The 19,503-nt window shown below is 44.2% G+C and overlaps 1 protein-coding gene across 1 annotated transcript in view; it reads right to left on the reverse strand.

Annotated features, from left to right (window-relative positions):
• The window catches only part of Thegl (theg spermatid protein like), a 35,126-nt gene extending 16,464 nt beyond the window's left edge, over window positions 1-18,662 (reverse strand). Inside the window, exons 1-2 of the mRNA XM_052199454.1 lie at window positions 18,158-18,662; window positions 1,687-1,720 (exon numbers count right to left, since the gene is read on the reverse strand). Of these exons, the coding sequence (XP_052055414.1) occupies window positions 1,687-1,720; window positions 18,158-18,662 (539 nt within the window). The remainder of the gene's footprint in view (window positions 1-1,686; window positions 1,721-18,157) is intronic.
• Between the last annotated feature and the right edge of the window lie 841 nt (window positions 18,663-19,503).

Below are 19,503 nucleotides of genomic sequence, written 5' to 3' on the forward strand. Positions count from 1 at the left end.
ACATTCAAATAACGATGCATGCACATAAGAAAACATAAGCTTCCAGCCCTCTCTACCACCCCCATTGCAGCCTCCCCGTATCTCCTGCCTCCACCCACTCTCTACCACCCAGATCACAGCTACCGGATGCACTGGTACCCGTATCCCCTGACTCCGCCCATGGCCTCACGTACTCTTCTCTGAGCACGACTTGGCCGTTTCACTGGTGAACTTTTGGCAGCTATGGTGATATTCACTAGATCAAACCTTCAATATCAGTCAGCACTCCAGCAAGCACCACTGATTGGAGAGGATGTGAAGGTCAAATGTTGGGGGGGCGGAGGTGGAGACACTGTGGTGGATAGGATCAAAGGATATTGTGGAGTCCAGCGTGGGGGCTCACCCCTTTAAGCCCCAGCACTGCAAAGGCAGAGGCGGGCAGATCTGGTGTACACAGTGAGTTTTGGGCCATCCAGGGCTATATTGTAAGACCTTGTCTCAAGATTAAAAGGTAGGGAAAAGAATAATAAAGACATTTTATAAAAGTAAAGGATACTTAAAAAAAAATTATTCTGAGAGATACCAAGTTGCTCAAACACTGTGGACTAAAAAAGTCTTACTCCCAGGTGGTGGCCCATGCCTTTAATCCCAGCACTCCGGAGACAGAGGCTGGTGGATCTCTGAGTTCCAAGACAGCCAGGGGCTACACATAGAAACTGTCTTGAAAAATGAAACAAAAATAGGTGTTACTTCTAATAGTATATATTACGTACTATATATACATAATAAAGACATGAATAGGCAACAAAGGAAAGGGCCTGAAACAAACTCCTTTGGTAAAATTGGTAACTTAACAGGAAAGGGAGCACAACTGCAGTATTGGGTTGTAAGTGGCTTGGTGACACTCTCGGTGAAGGGGCTGTATCACGTGAACTTCAGATCTAACGGGGACATACTTCTAGGAAGGGGAAAGAGGCAATGGGTAATTAGTAGCAACTCCCAAAGTTGAACACTCAGAGACCTGAGCCATCTAACTGGAGAATGAGCTGAAGGCATCCGTCTATTCCTTTAGCTCCTGTACCTTAGAAGCAAGGAGCATTGAGATCTGCTCACCTGCAGTTCTAAGACACAAGACTATCATCAGCACAGATGCCCACAACCCTAGAAAGTACAGGTCTAGTATGAAATGTGCCAACCATGGTATCCCAGTCACTTCTCACTGTGTACTTCTCTGTTTACTGTTCTATTACTTTTTAGATTTTGTATGGATGGATGTTTTGCCTGCTTGTATGTCTATGTGCCCTGTACATATAGTGACGGCAATCAGATCTCTTGGAGTTGGAGTTACAGATAGTTGTGAGCTACTGTGTGGGTGTGCGAATAGAACCTGGGCTCTGTGAAATAGCAGCCAGTGCTCTTAAGCACTGAGCCATCTCTCCAGTCCCTTTCTTACTTTCGTGTGTGCTTATTTTTTTTTTTAACTTTGGTGGATTGGTTTTAAGGAAATACTACTATTAAGCTACATTTCCCCAGTCCTTCTTCTTCCTTCTTCCTATTGGAACTGTGGTTCAAAAAGGGTCTATCACAATGGTAAAGGAAGGAGTCTCCCCAGAAACCCCAAGATAGTGTTCTGCACGAGGAGTCTAGCATCTGGCTTTGCTGTTCACCAGTTCAAGAATAAGAATGGTATTATCCTCATGGTCTTACCATTTCTTTACAAGGTCACGGGTAACAGGGTGTGCTAAAAGAAAATAAAAGAAAAAATTAAATTCAACAGGAATAAAAGATACAAGATAATGTCACAAATCAAAAGAGATCACAAAGGTAACTATTGGGGAAATAATATTGGAGTTAAATACATCATGCTGTGTACTAAAATAAACTGAACACAAATCAAAGGGTTCACGTATTTTAAAGCTGGACTAGAAAAAAAAATAAAACATTTAATCACTGGATTTTAATTTTCTAGGGTTAAAGTTAACCAAGTAGATTAAAATATTTAAAACTTAAAACTTATGTGTGTCCAATAGAATATTATTTGGCTATAAAAAAATAAAATCATGATATTTCCAGGAAAATGAATGAAATCAGAATAGTTAAGCAAAGCAACCTGTACTCATGAGGACAAAGACCACAGTTTTTTCTTATATACATATACTAAATTTTAATCTTTATATATGTGTGTGTAGTTGTGGGATCTGCTGCAAAATAAGAAATAGAACCAAGGATGGGAAAAAAGAAGTCATAAGGAAGAGGATAAAGAAGGCAATCAACTACATTATCAGCACAGAGTCTGACATGAAAATGGACGTGGGAGGAAGATCAACAAAAAAAGATGTCGCAGATGCAGGGCTGCGACCTATTGCTTTACAGGCTAACTTCAATCTTTTTTTTAACTCTGTGCGTAAAAAAATTAAATCTATAGAAGAAACAAACCATTCAATAAGTATCAGACAGCAAACAGGATTAATGCTTACCAGTGTTAAATACTTGAAGACTACAAAAGTCAGAACAGGAAACATATTGAAACATGTACCAAGACTAAAACAGGTAAAGGGTTTGAGTTAAATTCAAATATGAAAATCCACAAAAGGCCAATAAACTTTTTTTTTTTAAAAATCAAGTTTGCTTATAATCAACACAATGCAAATGAAAGGTGAGAGGATTTTTTTAAAGCTACAAATTAGCAGAATTTCTTTGCTGGAGGTGAATGAGATGCACATCCCATGCCCAGCCGCATGGGTTTTAAGTTAGTGCCCAATAAAAGGTGAGTTGGGCATGTGAGTCGGCAGCCTGCACAGGTTGTGGCCCAGTTCTGTTTCTAGAAATGGACCCTAAATCATTTCAAATGTGAGCTAAGATGTGTGCCTAAAAATGTTCAGTGTGGTGTCTTTGACAGTGAGAAACTGGTAAACCTGAGATCTCTGTGTTTTTTATTTGATATATTCTTTATTTACTTTTCAAATGATTTCCCCTTTCCTGGATCCCCCCCTCCCCAAAAGTCCCATAAGCCCTCTTCCCTCCCCCTGTTCCCCAATCACCCACTTCCCGTTTCCCTGTCCTGGTATTCCCTACACAGCTACACTGAGCATTTCCAGGACCAGGGGCCTCTCCTTCTTCTTGGGCATCATTTGATATGTCAATTGTTTCTTGGGTATTCCGAGCTTCTGGGCTAATACCCACTTATCATATGTGTTCTTTTGTGATTGGATAGCCTCACTTAGGATGACATTCTCCAGTTCCACCCACTTGTCTAAGAATTTCATAAATTCATTGTTTCCAAGATATACAAAGAACTCAAGAAGGTAAACTACAGAGAGCCAAATAACCCTATTAAAAATGGGGTACAGAGCTAAACAAAGAATTTTCACTTGAGGAATATTGGATGACTGAGAAGCACCTAAAGAAATGTTCAACATCCTTAGTCATCAGAGAAATGCAAATCCAGACAACCCTGAGATTTCACCTCACACCAGTCAGAATGGCTAAGATCAAAAACTCAGGAGAAAACAGGTGCTGACAAGGATGTGGAGAAAGAGGAACACTCCTCCACTGCTGGTGGGGTTGCAAGCTGGTACAACCACTCTGGAAATCAGTCTGGCAGTTCCTCAGAAAACTGGGCCTGATACGACAGGAGGACCCTGCTATACCACTCCTAGCCATATACCCAGAGGATTCCCCAGCATGCAATAAGGATACATGCTCCACTATGTTCATAGCAGCCTTATTTATAATAGCCAGAAGCTGGAAAGAACCCAGATGTCCCTCAGTGGAGGAATGGATACAGAAAATGTGGTATATTTACACCATGAAAACCTGAGATCTCTAAACCAGGAGAAATGATCGAGCCAATGAAAGTGTGTGCATAGAAGTTCGTGGATTTGGGAGATAAATGCAGTCGACTATAAGGTCACCATATCCAGAACCCTGTCAGAATAGCATCACAATGACAGACTTTTCCAGACAGTCTCTTTGTAGAGTTTTCAGTCACATCCAAAGGCTCCAAAGCAGGTGGACGCTGACTCTGTCGATTTTTTCAACTGCATGATCTTGGGTCATTAGATTAAGTTCTGTGAGGTTCAGTTTCCCTCTTTCAGATTGGAGGATAATAGATATGTGTAAAAATAGATGTAAAGATCTGAGTGAATTTCAACTGTGTAAACATCAAAGACAGACAGACAGACAGACACATAGATGATAGGTAATAATTGATGTGTGTACATGCATGTAAAGAACCTTGTATATATGAATGGTAACTTAAATTACTAGTTACAACTTTAGTGTACCCAAGGCTCTGTTAGATCACTGTGAAAGAGGAAGAATCCAGCCAACTGCAGCCTTGCTCTTATGTGCAGATATGACGGCTGTGGAGAAAACAGAGGAGGTCAAAGTGACTGCCCTCTCAAAGAGCGAGCAGCCTGATGGAGGAGACCTGTGGGAAACGAGAAAGATGAGACTCAGAGTCAGGAGCCATCTAGGAGTGGCCAAGGCCAGCAGGTGACTTTCCTGGAGGAGGCCTATACGTAAGGCCCGGTGAGCTCTGAGAGGCAAGGTCCCAAGACACCGAGGATTGCTTCTTGCTGCTGATATGCCTTTTTCCTGTCACTATTACACAGTCTGATGATTCCTAGGCATCAACACACCCAGCTGGGCAGATTTCCTGAAGATCAGCATAAAGATGAACTTTCATGAATTAATGCTGCTTAGATGAATTAATGATTTTATAGAATTCCTGATTTGATTAAAACAATTTTAGGAAGAAAGTTTTAAGAGGTGGTTTTGGTTGTTTTGCCAGAAAGATATAATAAAGTTAGAATCAAGAATAGAATGTGCCGCCAGGCAGTGGTGGCGCACGCCTTTAGTCCCAGCATTTGGGAGGCAGAGGCAGGATGATTTCTGAGTTTGAGGCCAGCCTGGTCTACAGAGTGAGTTCCAGGGTAGCCAGGGCTATATCTAGAAACCCTGTCTCAAAAAACCAAGAAGAAGAAGAAGAAGAAGAAGAAGAAGAAGAAGAAGAAGAAGAAGAAGAAGAAGAAGAAGAAGAAGAAGAGGAAGAAGAAGAAGAAGAAGAAGAAGGAAGAAGAAGGAAGAAGAAGAAGGAGGAGGAAGAAGAAGAAGGAGGAGGAAGAAGAAGAAGAAGAAGGAGGAAGAAGAAGAAGAAGAAGAAGAAGAAGAAGAAGAAAGAAGAAGAAGAAGAAAGAAGAAGAAGAAGAAGGAAGAAGAAGAAGAAGGAAGAAGAAGAAGAAGAAGAAGAAGACGAAGACGAAGACGAAGAAGAAGAAGAAGAAGAAGAAGAAGAAGAAGAAGAAGAAGAAGAAGAAGAAGAAGAAGAAGAAGAAGAAGGAAGAAGAAGGAGGAGGAGGAGGAGGAGGAGGAGGAGGAAGAAGAAGAAGAAGAAGAAGAAGAAGAAGAAGAAGAAGAAGAAGAAGAAGAAGAAGAAGAAGAAGAAGAAGAAGAAGAAGAAGAAGAAGAAAGAAGAAGAAGAAGAAGAAGAAGAAAGAAGAAGAAAGAAGAAGAAAGAAGAAGAAGAAGAAAGAAGAAGAAGAAAGAAGAAGAAGAAGAAGAAGAAGAAGAAGAAGAAGAAGAAGAAGAAGAAGAAGAAGAAGAAGAAGAAGAAGAAGAAGAAAGAATAGACTGTGCCCCCTCCTCATAGAATAGTAAGTAAAAGGCTGCATCATAAGGACTACAGTGAGCTTCCACAATTACACTATAATGAGAAATAGACTTGGGATGAATTTGTGATCAAGAAAAACAATTCATTCTAGGTTGGATCCAAGGATGAAGGCACAGGTGTGCACTGTGATAAAGCAAGGCCGTGGGAAACTGTGCTTTGAATGTATAATGGACTTGCAGAATGAAACACAGCTTTGAACTTACTACTGACATCCTTCTGTAACTCCTCTTTTGTGTAACCTTTTATCTATGAGGTAATTTTCTAAAGAACTTTTGTCTAAGAAGCTGTAAAGAGACCAGAGAGAAGAACTGAAGTGTGACATTTGGGGCTCAGCCCCATCCACCAAATATGTGTGTGTGTGTGTGTGTGTGTGTGTGTGTGTGTGTGTGCGCGTGTGTGCGTGCATGTATGTGTGTATATATATATATATATATGTTTATCTATATGCATGTATACACATATGTGTGTACATATATGTGCATGTATGTAAGTATGCATAAACTCTTTTTTGTTGTTGTTTTTTTGTTTTTTTTCGAGACAGGGTTTCTCTGTATAGCCTTGGCTATCCTAGAGCTCACTCTGTAGACCAGGCTGGCCTCGAACTCAGAAATCTGCCTGCCTCTGCCTCCCAGAGTGCTGGGATTACAGGCGTGTGCCACCACTGCCCAGCATGCATGAACTCTAGTGGAGTTGATGAGAGAGGTGGTTGGCCCTGACCAGAGTATGTGTATGGGTTTACGTCTGTATGTATGTATGTGTTGCCTGTATAAATTTTTTTCCTTTGTTTTCTCTCTGGTTCATGAAAAGTTAGTTTCAAGCCTCTTGCCCGACCAGTGGAAGATCCTTGAGCCCAAAGGGGGAAACAGCGCTTATTGAAGCACAAAATAGTAAAAGAACGGACACCAGCACTTATTAAAGCAGAAATCATCCGTCTTTGACCTTTGTCTGACGCTGTGTCCCACACGGTCCAGGTCCCCTAAAGGCCCAGGCAGGCCCCAGTCCTCAGGCATTCTAGTTGTTCTTTCTAAAGCGAGGCTCATTCTGGCCTAAGGAAAGGGAGAGGGTACTTTATGATACCGTTGTGAAGCTGCCAGCCTGCGGCTTTTATCCTGTGGGTTTTTCTTATGCTACTAACTGGTTCTCAGCTTCAGACACACAGCTCACTGTCAGTGTAATGCTGAGTCCATCCTAAAGGATTATCTGTAGATAGTTAATAGGAACGAATAGCAGAACTGTTACTGTTCGCGCTATGTCTCCCAGGGGGCTGCACTGTTCACAAAGGACACCCATCCTTGAGGCTACCTCATTCCCTGGCAGGATGGACTAGCTCTGCAGCGGCCCGCAGTAGGCCATGGCCCGAGTGAAACAGCGCTGTATCGCTTCCAACATGATCTGCAGATCAGACTCACCCGGGGAGTCATTTAAAAATCCCGGGTCTCCGTCCACATCTCAGATCAATGAAATCGCCATCTCTGGAGACGGGACACAGGTGTCAGGATTTTTAAAGGAGCTAGGCTTGGGGATTCTTACAGTATTGTGTTGTAGCTAAGAGCAATGACTCTGGAGTCAGACTGCCTGAAACCAAACGTGGACGCCCTGCTCTCTGTAACCTGCTGAGGTGGGTCCACAGGTAAGCAAAAGTTAAATAAGCCCGTAAGCATGAGGAACTGCATGGCGCCAAACAGTAAATATCCAGCAAGTGGAAGCCATAATTCATTCCCAAAATTTGTAAGTGAAGATGCTGTTAAAATTTCTACAGATTAAAAAAATAATGCACTGTAAAGCGAATTGTGACCACGCCCTTCTTTCTATTTCCATCGACTTATGTGTATATGTTCTCTGCCCATTTGAGGTCGCTTATTTGAATACGCACAGGAAAATGCCACAGAGATGCATCTATTTTTTTGGTTTTTTTGGATTTTTTTTTTTTTGAGACAGGGTTTCTCTGTGTAGCCCTGGCTGTCCTGGCACTCACTCTGTAGACTAGGTTGGCCTCGAACTCAGAAATCCACCTGCCTCTGCCTCCCAGAGTGCTGGGATTACAGGCATGTGCCACCACTGCCCAGCTTAAGATGTATCTATTTTTAAAATTAACAATTAATTCAAGGAGCGGGGGCAAACACTAGTGGGAGAAGAAGAAAAGTAAAACCAAACCAGCGAATACAAGGAGAAGCCCAGCAACGGTGTCATATGCGACATTCTGCCCTGCAAGCATGTTCCCTAGCTCTCCTTCACACAGAAATCCCCTTTATTCCCGATTTTTTTTTTTTTTTGGTGGTTTCTAGTCAACCAAAGCCTGAAAATATTAAATAGAAGCTTCTAGAAAAGTCAGCAATCCATACGTTTTAAACAAGGTTCATTGGTTACAATTGTTCAGTAAGACTCTCATTTTAATCTCATATTACACCTAATTTAAGTCACCATATGTATTATACAAATTAAAAAAAAACACACACTGTACATCAGTTGAGTACAGTGGGCGGTCTCGGGCATTTGGAGAATGTCTTAGAATTATCTTCCCTGCAGACAGGACGGGAGTGATTGTGTTAAAATGGGGGTGACTTTTGGAGGGTTGTAAGGGCTTTGCAGCCTTATTTCTTACTTTTATTCTCTCACAGAATTTTTTTCTTAATATAATGTTACTAGTTCTTTGAGAATTATGTGCATGTATACACTGTATTTTGGTCGTACACCCCACTCCTTGCCCTAAATCCTGGCGTTTGCATGCCCGCCCACATCTCATACATCATCAAAGTTCATCGGATGGATGTTTGTACCGGTTTGTGGACTTTTCTGGGCAGGTCTGGTAGGTCTGGCAGGTCTGGCGGGTCTGGCAGGTCTTGGTTTTCCACGTTTTCCTTCCATGCACACAGGAGAGGCTCCTTGGCCTCTGGTGCGCTGACTTTCCCCTTGTCTGAGATGCGCTGGCACTGTTTGGTAGGGACCCTCTTATGGAGAAGGCTGGCACTGTTGAACATCCGAGGCACCTGGCCATGGGCCGCCAGAAGCTGTGGGCGGTGGGGCTTTGTGATCTCTGGTTGTAGCGAGCAGGGGCGGCCAGGTGGGGGGCACCCTCAGCGACTTCATGGGCACAGAGACCCTGCCTCAGGGTAAGGGGACTGGGAGGTTGTGGTAGCAAGGAAGGGAGGAAGTAGGGAGGAGGTGGGAGCAAGGCGGGGCTTGTTTGGGCAGCGCCCTCTGTTGGCCAAGTGTTGACACACTGACATCATAAAATTTGTCCTGTGAGATCTTAAAGGTGTCACACGGGGCACAGATTAAAGTAGTGTTGACTATGGAAAGGTGAACAGAATTTCTATGTTCCTTCTTCAAAGTTTAGTTTTTAAAAGATTGTATATATAAAATTATAGGTTATATATATCCTTTTATATATACACATATAATTTATATAAATCTTTTAAATATATATTTATAGATTAAACAATCTTTTATATATATATAAATATATAATATAAACATATATAACATAAATCTTTATATATATAAAATCTGTATGGGGCAAGTGAGTGTACATGCCTAAAAAGGCCAGAAGTGGGCGTGGGGTGCCCAAAGAGTTGAGAACCTGCTGACTTGAGTTCTGGGCCCTGGGATCCTAATTCCTGTCCGTCCTCTGGAGGAACATGAGTCACCTCTCCAGCTCCAAGAAGTTACTCTTGAGTTTGTTCGTGAAGTGAGATTAAACTCAGAACACAGAGGAGGTCCCCAGCCAGGTACCACCAGGGAACATTCGTCCCTACTGTATTTGTAAAAGGTTTTCTTGCATGGAAGTCTCAGCAAGAACCTATTCATCACTTTCTAAATGACACTAAACACCGACCAGGGAACCTTGGTTAGCTTGAAGAAATAGAAGAGCAGGGTGGTTACAGAGTACTTCCCTGCCCAAATCATCATTTAAAAATGGGAGAAGAAATTTAAAACCGATTTAGAAAATTACTTGAACTCAGAGATCCATCTGCCTTTTGTCTCCCAAGTGCCGGGATTAAAAGCATGAGCCACCACACGTGGCTTAAGATTTATTTTTTTAAAAAAAATCAATATAGAGCAGAATAAAGGGCAGACGCTTGTGGAGTGAAGAAACAAGAAAATTCAGTTGTCACATGAATGAGTCGCAGGGAGAGCCCCGAGCACAGAGCTCCTTGTTGACCCGGTAGGATGCAGACAAAGCTGGGTGGCTAAAGCCACTGGGGGAAATAAAGGAGGGACAACAGTGATGTCTCCGTATCCAGCCTAGATACCCCACTAATGGGAGAGCTAGACATCAAGTGTGAGTCCCCAGAGGCAAGCACACAGTGACAAAAAGAATTTGTTCTGAACTGAAGCAATCCTCAATCTATGAGGGCGGTGTGCAAAAAATAAGGCGGCTGGGAGCCCAAGTTAAGATTCTACAAAATTCTGCAATATTTCTAATGAAGAAACAGTGTTTCAAAAAGACGGAGCAGTAAGTGCTAGTGATGGTCCCCACACATGTGGCCTGTGTCCTAACTGGAGCAATTAAAGGATAAAAATAATTTAAGGCCATTTTTTTTATTATTTGATATAATTTATTTACATTTCAAATGATTTCCCCTCTTCTAGCCCCCCCACAAGGCCATTTTTTTATATACAGTCTAGCCTAGCCTAGAACTGCTCAACTAACTAGGCCAGGTTAGCCTTGAACTTTTGATCCTTCTGCCTTTGCGTATTGCAATTACAGCATGCGCCATAAATGACTTTGTAAAAGAGAAGCAGTTTTGAGACAATCAGGGAGCTTAACTATTTATTGTGGGCATTTGAGAAATAACTAACTTTGATTCTAACAATGGCATAGTTATTGTGAACTTTAAAATCCTTAGCATTTGGAGGCATTCAGGGTTAAAATGCCATGGTGTCTGTGATTTTCTCTAAAACAAATTTGTCCTTCAAGATGTCCCCAAAATTTGGAGGAGACAGTGGAGAAAATGGCTAAACAGGATTCCAAGTATGGCAGTGATAAAGCACACGCCTTCAATCCCCATGCTCCGCACGTGGGTTGCTGGGTTCAAGGCCAGCCTGGTCTACTTAGAGAGTTCTAGGACAACAAGGGCTACACTGAGAAACTACCTCAAAAAAACAAAAGCAAGAAAAGACGTGATTCCAAAAACTTAATTATTGTTGAAACTAGATGATGGACGCAAGTTTTTTTTTTTTTTTAAATAACACTCTTTATTTTGAGTATTTAAAGATTTCTAAAACAATACAAAACAAAACAACAACAACAAAAAAAACACAAAACAAAAAGCAAGACCTGAAAAGTGTGTTCAATTTTTCAGAGTGACTCTAGCGATGTTAACTATGTACGTCAAACAAACAAAAGAGCAGAACAAAAACACTTTTTAAAGAAAATAGTAGAAATAAGAAAATATTTTTATATACTTCCAAGCTGCCAGGCAATAATGCCCACTATTGTGACAGCGGCCTGATCATTATGGAGGTAACCAGCTGCTCTCTGAAGGGATATGAGGCCTGTTCTGTAGGAATTATTTCACACTCAGTTCTATAAACATGGTCAAAAGCCCATAGCTCAGGAGACCATGGGCACGAGGGGACCTGACCATTGTTTGGTTAAATGGTCATACTGGTTCAAGAAGCTTCTTCTCTTGGTAGGTAGAGGCTAAAACAAAGAGTCAAATCCAGTACGGCTCCCAGCCTCCTAAACATTTCCCTTTTCCTGACTTTCTCCACACAAGGCTAGTCCTGCCTAGTCAATGTGAGTGCTTCTACAGGGTTTCAAAGTTGGTCCCAAGCACTAGGTCTCAAATTCCTCATCTGCAAACGAGAGAGAGAGAGAGAGAGAGAGAGAGAGAGAGAGAGAGAGAGAGAGAGAGAGAGAGAGAGGGGGAGGGAGGGAGGGAGGGAGGGGAAGAAGAAAGAGGAGGAAGAGGAGGAGGAGCGAGGGAATGAGGGAGAGACAGACAGACAGACAGACAGACAGACAGACAGACAGACAGACAAAAAGGGGAGAAGTAGAAGGACTGGTTGGGATTAAGTAGAATCCCATATCACTTGTCTAGACTCTGTAGAGTAGCAGTTCTCAACTTGTGGGTCTGGATCCCCAGGGTCGAATGACCCTTTTACAGGAGTCACATATCAGATATTTACATCACGATTCATAATGGTGAGCTAATTTTATGGTTGGGGATCGCCCCGTGAGGAGCTGTATGAAAGGGTTGCAGCATTCAGAAGGCTGAGAACCACTGCTGTAGAGTCCGTTACAGCTCTGTATGTCGTATTTCTCATCCTATAAATGTCTTAGAAAATACTCTGCTCAGCTTGCTATGCCTTGTGCCACACACAGTCAGGCAGAAGTCTCACTTCTGTCAGGAAGGATTAGGCCTGACTCACCACCACTAACCAGAACACTGAGCACTTACAATGGCCAGGCACCAGGCCACGCCTTCTGTGCATCTTCTGCCATCTTTATCCTTAGGTCGCTCCCAGGCACTGATAACAGGACTTCCCCCATGGAGTGAGGAAGAGAAGAAAATGAAGAGAAGGCGATGGGAGTCTTACCACCCGGCTCAAAATCTGCTGTTACTGTGTGCATGACCTCTGATTAGTCATTTGACTCCTATGTCCCAATTAGCTCATCTGTAAAGTGGGCACATAGATGGTGCTTCCTCTAACGGGTTGTCTTGAAGGTACGACAAAATGCTGTCAAATACTGAGAACATTCCATGGACACTAGGTCCTTGAGCTCAGCAGCTATCAACCGAATCTAGAGGGTAACAGAAGTGTTCACATAGAAGATATCCTTCATCCACGTGTTCCTAGCTTTAGAGGAAGAAACCCAAGAGTCTAAAGTCCCTGTCCTAGCCTCATGTAGCTTAACACGATAGAGAGAAAGATGGGCAAGACTCAAGTAACTAGGTCCAAGGTAGAGATGAATGCCTATGGTGAGCCGAAGATATTGCCTATTTTAGGGAGAATAGTTTGGGAATCACCTTTTAGAGGAATTGATTCTTAACCTGGGGGTGTGAGAATGGGGGAAGTGTAGATAAGAAGGTGCCAGATACCTGCTGATGTGGAAGAAGATTAATTTGAAGAGAACAATATAGGAGAAGAAGTCTGGAAGTGTGGAGGAGATGGGTGATAGGGGCAGCAATACCACGGGGCCAGGGTGGCTGAAAACAGCAAGGAGGGAGGACTTTGGGCCTTGTGATTAGGTCAGGTGACCTCCAACCCGGGAGGGACCTTGCTTCTCCTCTGTGAGATCTGGCAAGGCGCAGCTGAAGGGTCTGGAGCATGAAGGCTGAGCACGTTCTTCCTCCCAGAGACCCTCAGAACATTACAGCCCCGTCATGCCATTTCCAGGTTCCGATTTTACTCCATAGAACCGAACCCCGTTGCTTTTAGCATAGCCTCGACAGCTAGCAACCAGGCTGATGGTGTGGGACTCTGAGTCACCAGTGGACAAGACTGCCACCTTCTGGAGGGAGGCTTCCAGGCCATCGAATACTTGGGACCCAGTCATTCCTCGGGGATAAATTTGGTAAGGTAATGAAGATGAAATGTCAACATACAAGAAATTTTCACCTGGCCCTGCCTGCCTTCTAAGAAGTCCATACCAATGTGGAGGGCAAGGCTAGAAGAACTCTACCAAGAAAAGAGCTAAGTGCTAGGAACAGAGGGTATTTCTGTCTTTTCAAAGGCTAGTGTATGTGCTTGCAGTGGTAGAACGTTCCAGATGGCATTATGCTGGGCTTCACTATATATTCTTTTGTTTTATTTTCCTTCTTCCTCTACTAGCGTTTGCCTCCCTCAAATTAATTGTTCATTTTAAAAACAGATATATCTCTTTGTGTGGCGCGTTACTGTGTGGAGTCATATAAAGCAACTTCAAGTGGAAGTGGAGGGCACGGCACATACATTGGTGGAAATCCAAATAAGTCCACGTTGTTCACAATTAGCCTCAACTCTCAACTTGACACAAACGTAGAGTCACCTGGGAAGAGGAACCTCAATAGAAGAGTTGCCTTCCTCGGCTGGGTTTATGTGTCAACTTGACACAAGCTAGAGTCATCAGAGAGGAAGGGGCCTCATTTGAGAAAATGCCTCAGATCCAGCTAGGAGGCCTTTTCTCAATTAATGATCAGTTAATGATCAATTAATGATCAATTAATGATCAGTGGGTGAGGACCTGGTCAATTTTGGGTGGAACACGCTGAGTGGGACCCTCTGGGAAATAGTGTTGTGGCCCGACAGTGCCCGTACCAGAGAAGGATCATGGCCTGGTGGGGCAGGAGAGTTGGCGGGATCTTTTTTAATATTTTCTGTGACAATGATGTACTTTATAATAGAGATGCCCCATCTAAGTGGAGATGTCCAGTAGGCTATCGAATATGTGAGTTGGAATTAAGGGAGAGAGACAGAGTGACAATATAAATATTTAGCTTGGTGCTGGGCTTCGTAACACAGACCTATAATCTGAGCCACTAGGGAGGCTGAGGCAAGGCAGAAGAATCACAAGTTCGAGGCATGTCTGGGCAATGTAGCAAGACTCTGTCAAAATAAAACACCAAAATATCTGCTGAGGTGCTCATCAGATATAGTTATCGGATGTAAGCTATGACCTGAGTTTGATCTGAGGATAAAGGTGGAAGGGGATTGGAGATGAGGCTAACCAGGAGAGAGCTGCCCACTGTGCTATGATTTCCCCCTGCCTGGTTCTAAGTTTCTCCGTACTGTGTGAGAACAGCGGCTTTCGGGTTGGATGCTGCCCCCCCCCCCAGGTCACTGTCTTACAAACAGAGTTTGGCTTCAGGTTGGATGCAGAGGCAAAGGCAGATGGCTTTCTATCTCGCTGTTCAGGTAGCCGCTGCCTGTCCAGCATCATCACGAGGCTCAGGATGACAAGAGGTTCTTACAGTACCAAGGCACTGGCTGGGAACTTTCCAACGTGGGTTGGGAACACACAAGCAGGGCACAGAAGAGCCCTAAAGGAAGAAACAGGCTTGGGGACAAAGACAGCCCAGACTCAAGAAGAGGACCACACTTCGAGCCTGTATAGAAGAGGACATCTAACTGTGGTGGTGACCAATCCCACAGTCCATCATGGGACCCCACTCTGTGCACCAATGACCAGTAGGAAGAGAATTCCTAACTGTCCCAGGGCTTCACTCAGACCATCTCCATTACTGACACAGTATGCTTGACATCTGTCTGTCTGTCTGTCTGTCTGTCTGGACTGGAGCCTCCACAGGCCTGCAGTCCTCGCTTCCATGGCTTCCACAGTCCTGCACTCCATCCCTTCTGCTCAACTCAACTCTGAAACCCTGTTCCTTTTCTAGTCTTGTTATTTGAGACAGGGTGGCTTCACACTTACGGACATCCTCCCATCTCTGCCTGCTAAGCCCTGGGTTTAAAGGTGTGTGCCACCACCCCAGGCTTTCTAACTGGGTTCCTTAATGTCTTACCTAATCACCACAGTAACTCTCTGCCTTAGCATCAGCTCTCTGCTTCTCTTACCCCTCCCCCCCCCACCATGTAATATTGCATGCATAGGATTACTGTGTGATTAATCCAAGGGTTAACATTAGCAAGTAAAAGAACCTCTGCTTGGCACACACTTTAATCTCAGTACCCAAGACCAGAGGCAGGCAGATCTCTGTGAGTTCAAGGCCAGCCTGGTCTGCCTTTGGAGTTCCAGAACAGAACAACCAGGGGTACATGGAAAGACCCTATGTCAAAGAAGAATAAGGATGAGGAGGGAGTAGAAGGAGGAAGAAAAGGAGGAGGAGGAAAAGGAAGAGAAGAAAAAATAGGAAGACGACTCAGAAGGGGGGCCCCTCAAAAAAATCCTTAAAATAGCTAATGTCATTGTTTAAAAGTCCTAGGCAAGACATAAAAACAATACAATAAATATAATACAAGATAGAAAATACAATAATAATTTTAGTACTAATAAAGGGTAATGGTATAGAGTTCAAAGTGAGGATTTGTGTGTGGCTTAGAGCTGTCAAGGTTTTTTGTTTGTTTGTTTGTTTTGATACACTGAGCTTCCTTCATGTGGATAACTGAGCAGAAAAACTGGATAATTGAGTCCTGAGAAGTTAAAGCTATGAATAATTTGAAAAGCTACTGGCAATGAGGCCATGGAACCGATGACGTCATGTGGAGGATAAAGGGGAGTTCTAGAAGAATCTGAGAGGACTGAGCCATCGTGGCTTCAACCTAAAGGCTGGGAAGAGAAGACTCCAAGCAAAGGAAATAGAGTCAGGAAGAATTTATGAGGTAGGAGAACAGGGAAACTGGTATTCCAACAGGGAAATTTGTATTCTGACAGGGAAACTGGTATTCTGGGAAACAAGACAGGTTTCTGGCATAGAAAGAAATGTGTCAAACAAAAAGGTTCACCTTTGCTTTAAGCAGGAAGAGATCATTGTGACCTCAACAAAAGCAGCTTTGGCTAAGTGGAGGGAAGGAAATATTAATTTAATTAGTTCTCAAGAGGACAGAAAAAGATGACACTAAAATCATGACTTCTAAACAACCATATAACCTCTTTTAGGGCTTTTTTTGGGGGGGGGGTGTCCCTGTCTAAGTCAAGCAGAGAAATAGAGTGGTACCTGGAAGGGAAGGGTCCTCAGGGTTGAGGAAAGGTTTGTGATTGTTTACAGGTACAGTAATTGTATAATATTTGTATTCCAATGGGGACCAGGAAAGAGGGGACCAAACGATGCAGCAGGGGTGGTTAGATCGGGTTAGATGGGGCTCAGTGTGTGACCTGACAGAACCCATGTAAAGACAGACTCTGCAGAATGGTTCTCTGACTCCACCGTGGCACACACACACATACACACACACACACACACACACACACAATCATTTTTAAAAATTAAAGCTAGATGGGATGAGGTCCAACAAACAGAAAGCAGAAATGGCCACCAATAGATGGAAAGAGAGCTCATTTTTCAGCGACTGGAGAAAGGGTGCCTTTAGGTGCAGCATTGTGGCCGAGAAAAGAAGATATGGGTGTGAGTAGTGTGTGTGTGTGTGTGATGAGACAGCATAGGTTTAAAGGTTATGTCAAGAGAAGAGTGTTTGCGCGTAGGACTGATTCGTTAGAGAAGGAGCACCTGATGCTGTAGGGGACTGGAGACAGATGTAAGAACAGAGTTCTTCAGGAAACAGTGGAATCTGAGGTCTAGAAGAAAAGTGTGCTTCCTAAAACACAAGCTCACGTTTCCCCTGAAAGATGAGAAAAGGCAGACTCTGAGGTACTCGTGTCAGGAGGTCAATAAACTGGTGATAAGCGAGTTCGTGATCGATCATACCGATTTCATGATAAAATATAAGGTACAGTCTTCCATTGGGTGAAAGACAAAAGTGTAAAGGTTGTGGAGACTAAGGAATACATTTAGTTAGGGGCTGGACAGATGGCTCAGTGGCTAAAAGCACTGACTGCTCTTCCAGAGGTCCTGAGTTCAAGTCCCAGCAACCACATGTTGGCTCACATCCATCTGTAATGGGATCTGATGCCCTCTTCTGGTGTGTCTGAAGACAGTGGCAGTGTATTCATATATTCATGTGTGTGTGTGTGTGTGTGTGTGTGTGTAAAATCTTTTTTAAAAAATGTGTTTAGTCATGTCAGAGCCTGGGAAAACTTACCCAGTAAATAAAAGGTAGTCTGCCAGGAAGCGCCCAGTACTAATCACAATTTGTAGTAATGAAGTTGAAATAAAGTCAATCAGTACAATAATGGAATTTCTTATAGCAAGAGTGGAGAGTTCGGGGTATATGGAATGCTGGGGTTTACCAGGGTTGGAGATCTGTCAGTCAGAAGTATGGTGGCCAGCTAGAGCCAGTGAAGTGGTGGGAGATTGTAGTAAGGGTTGATCACAGCGATAAACCATAGAACTGAGGCCAGTTGGGAAGCAATCCCTAGGGAGAACAGGGGACTTCCGGTCCTGCGCAATCTCTGGTGAAGAGCTGGACGTGAGCTCAAGTGGTAACAGCAAGGCTGTTTCCATTCAAGTCCCGCCAGCCTTGTTACCTTGTAAGTTGGAGAGGGTCTGGCCAGGTGATGACCTGTTCCATGCACCCTGTCAGTATTTGTTCCCTGAATGTTTGATTTCCCCTGGGTCGGTGCACCAGACACTGACAAAAACATCCTCCCTTTGAGGATCTGTCTTTGGTTGGGGAGTAAGAGAAATTAAAAACAAAACAAAACCTCGAGTGTAAATAATAAGGAACAGTCGGATGTGATGGTGTACTGAACCGAACGATTATGGAAGGCTTCTGGCCCCAGAGAGCCTGCCAAGTGTGTGCCAGGCACTAGGTTCGACCGTGGAAGTGTGTGGTGCCTTCTGTCATTATTAGAGTGTCAATTTCCCTTTGGATTCCTTGAAGTGCAAAGAGAGGTGGCTACAAAGCAGCAGGTAGAGTTGAGTTCCTTTAAACACGTGAAAATTTAGCGCGGACTCCCGAGTTCTAAATGGCTGGATTCAGTGGGGTCGGGGCTAAACCTACCTCTCAGGGAAGCCAGCTGGAGCCGCGGTATGTATCTGGCCATCAAAGATGGGGAGGTTGTAATCACTGCGTTGGGAAACAAGTCATCTTTTCCACCCTCCCGGCTCTCTGATGACTGAACGAGCTCACTGCTCTTGAGGGACCGGAGGGAATCACTGGCCTTGCGGGACTCCGGGGGATCACTGGCCTTGCGGGACTGAGGAGGATCGCTGGCCTTGCGGGACTGGAGGGAATCACTGGCCTTGCGGGGATCGCTGGAGTTGCGGGACCTGAGGGATGCCGAGGCCTCATGGGATTTGTGAGTCTTGGACCCTTCGTTGTCCTCTTCTTGTCCTTCCTCTCCATCCACTTCGGCCTCTTCACCATTCTGCACCTCCAGGAGCCTGAGCACAAGGGGCTTCGGTTGGAGTTCAGAGGTTGTGCGTGTTTCTGTCGTTGTCGTGGTGTTCTGCCCATCCGTCAACTCAGATCGCACGGATGAACCTGAGACGTCTCCTTCCTCCATTCCGGTTAGAAGCTCCGGCTACCCGGGGCTCAAACTCCCCGCCCGCCGCCCAAACTCAGTTCGCAGAGTGGACAGGTGGGTGATTCGGGGCCGCCGGCGCCCTGCCCGGGACAGACTCAGCTCCGCCCCCGCCGCCTAGCCCCGCCCCGCCGGTCGGGCCTCAGTGCCTGGGCCACCGGTTGCTATGGAGACGTGATGCTCTCCTAGGGTACGTCTCTGTTAGACACAGTACCGGAGACAGAGCCACAGAGCCAGGAGAGAGGGATCCTGCTCCCGCTTCCGGTGTGAAGGGAGAAGACTCAACAACCTGCAGTCCGTGTCTGCTTCCTGACTGGTTAGGTTTCTGAGGTCTCCCAACACCGACTCTTCACAAAGGCAGGAGGTGGATAGGAGATTTTTAAGACAACCCCATAGGTCATCACTGGGGCAGTAAGAACTCTGCAGTTGGAATGAAGGTTGTGAAGGGGAGGACATGAATTAGCATGGCGCTTGATCCAGGCTTAATATTTATCAGAATAGGGTAGAGCATTAACCGCTTCTTTACATGAAATTCTGCGCGCCTTCACAACAAAACACTTCAACAGGTTCTAAATACATATATACATGCAAGAACTTCTTTTTTTTTTTTTTATTGATTTGGTTTTTTCGAGACAGGGTTTCTCTGTGTACCCCTGGCTGTCCTGGAACTCACTCTGTAGACCAGGCTGGCCTCGAACTCAGAAATCCACCTGCCTCTGCCTCCCAAGTGCTGGGACTACAGGCGTGTGCCACCACTGCCCGGATATGCAAGAACTTCATGTAGACAATTACAAGGTTCACCATCAAAGTGAGATTAGAAGTT

Source organism: Apodemus sylvaticus, chromosome 11 (genome assembly GCF_947179515.1).
Source record: "Apodemus sylvaticus chromosome 11, mApoSyl1.1, whole genome shotgun sequence".
NCBI lineage: Eukaryota > Metazoa > Chordata > Mammalia > Rodentia > Muridae > Apodemus > Apodemus sylvaticus.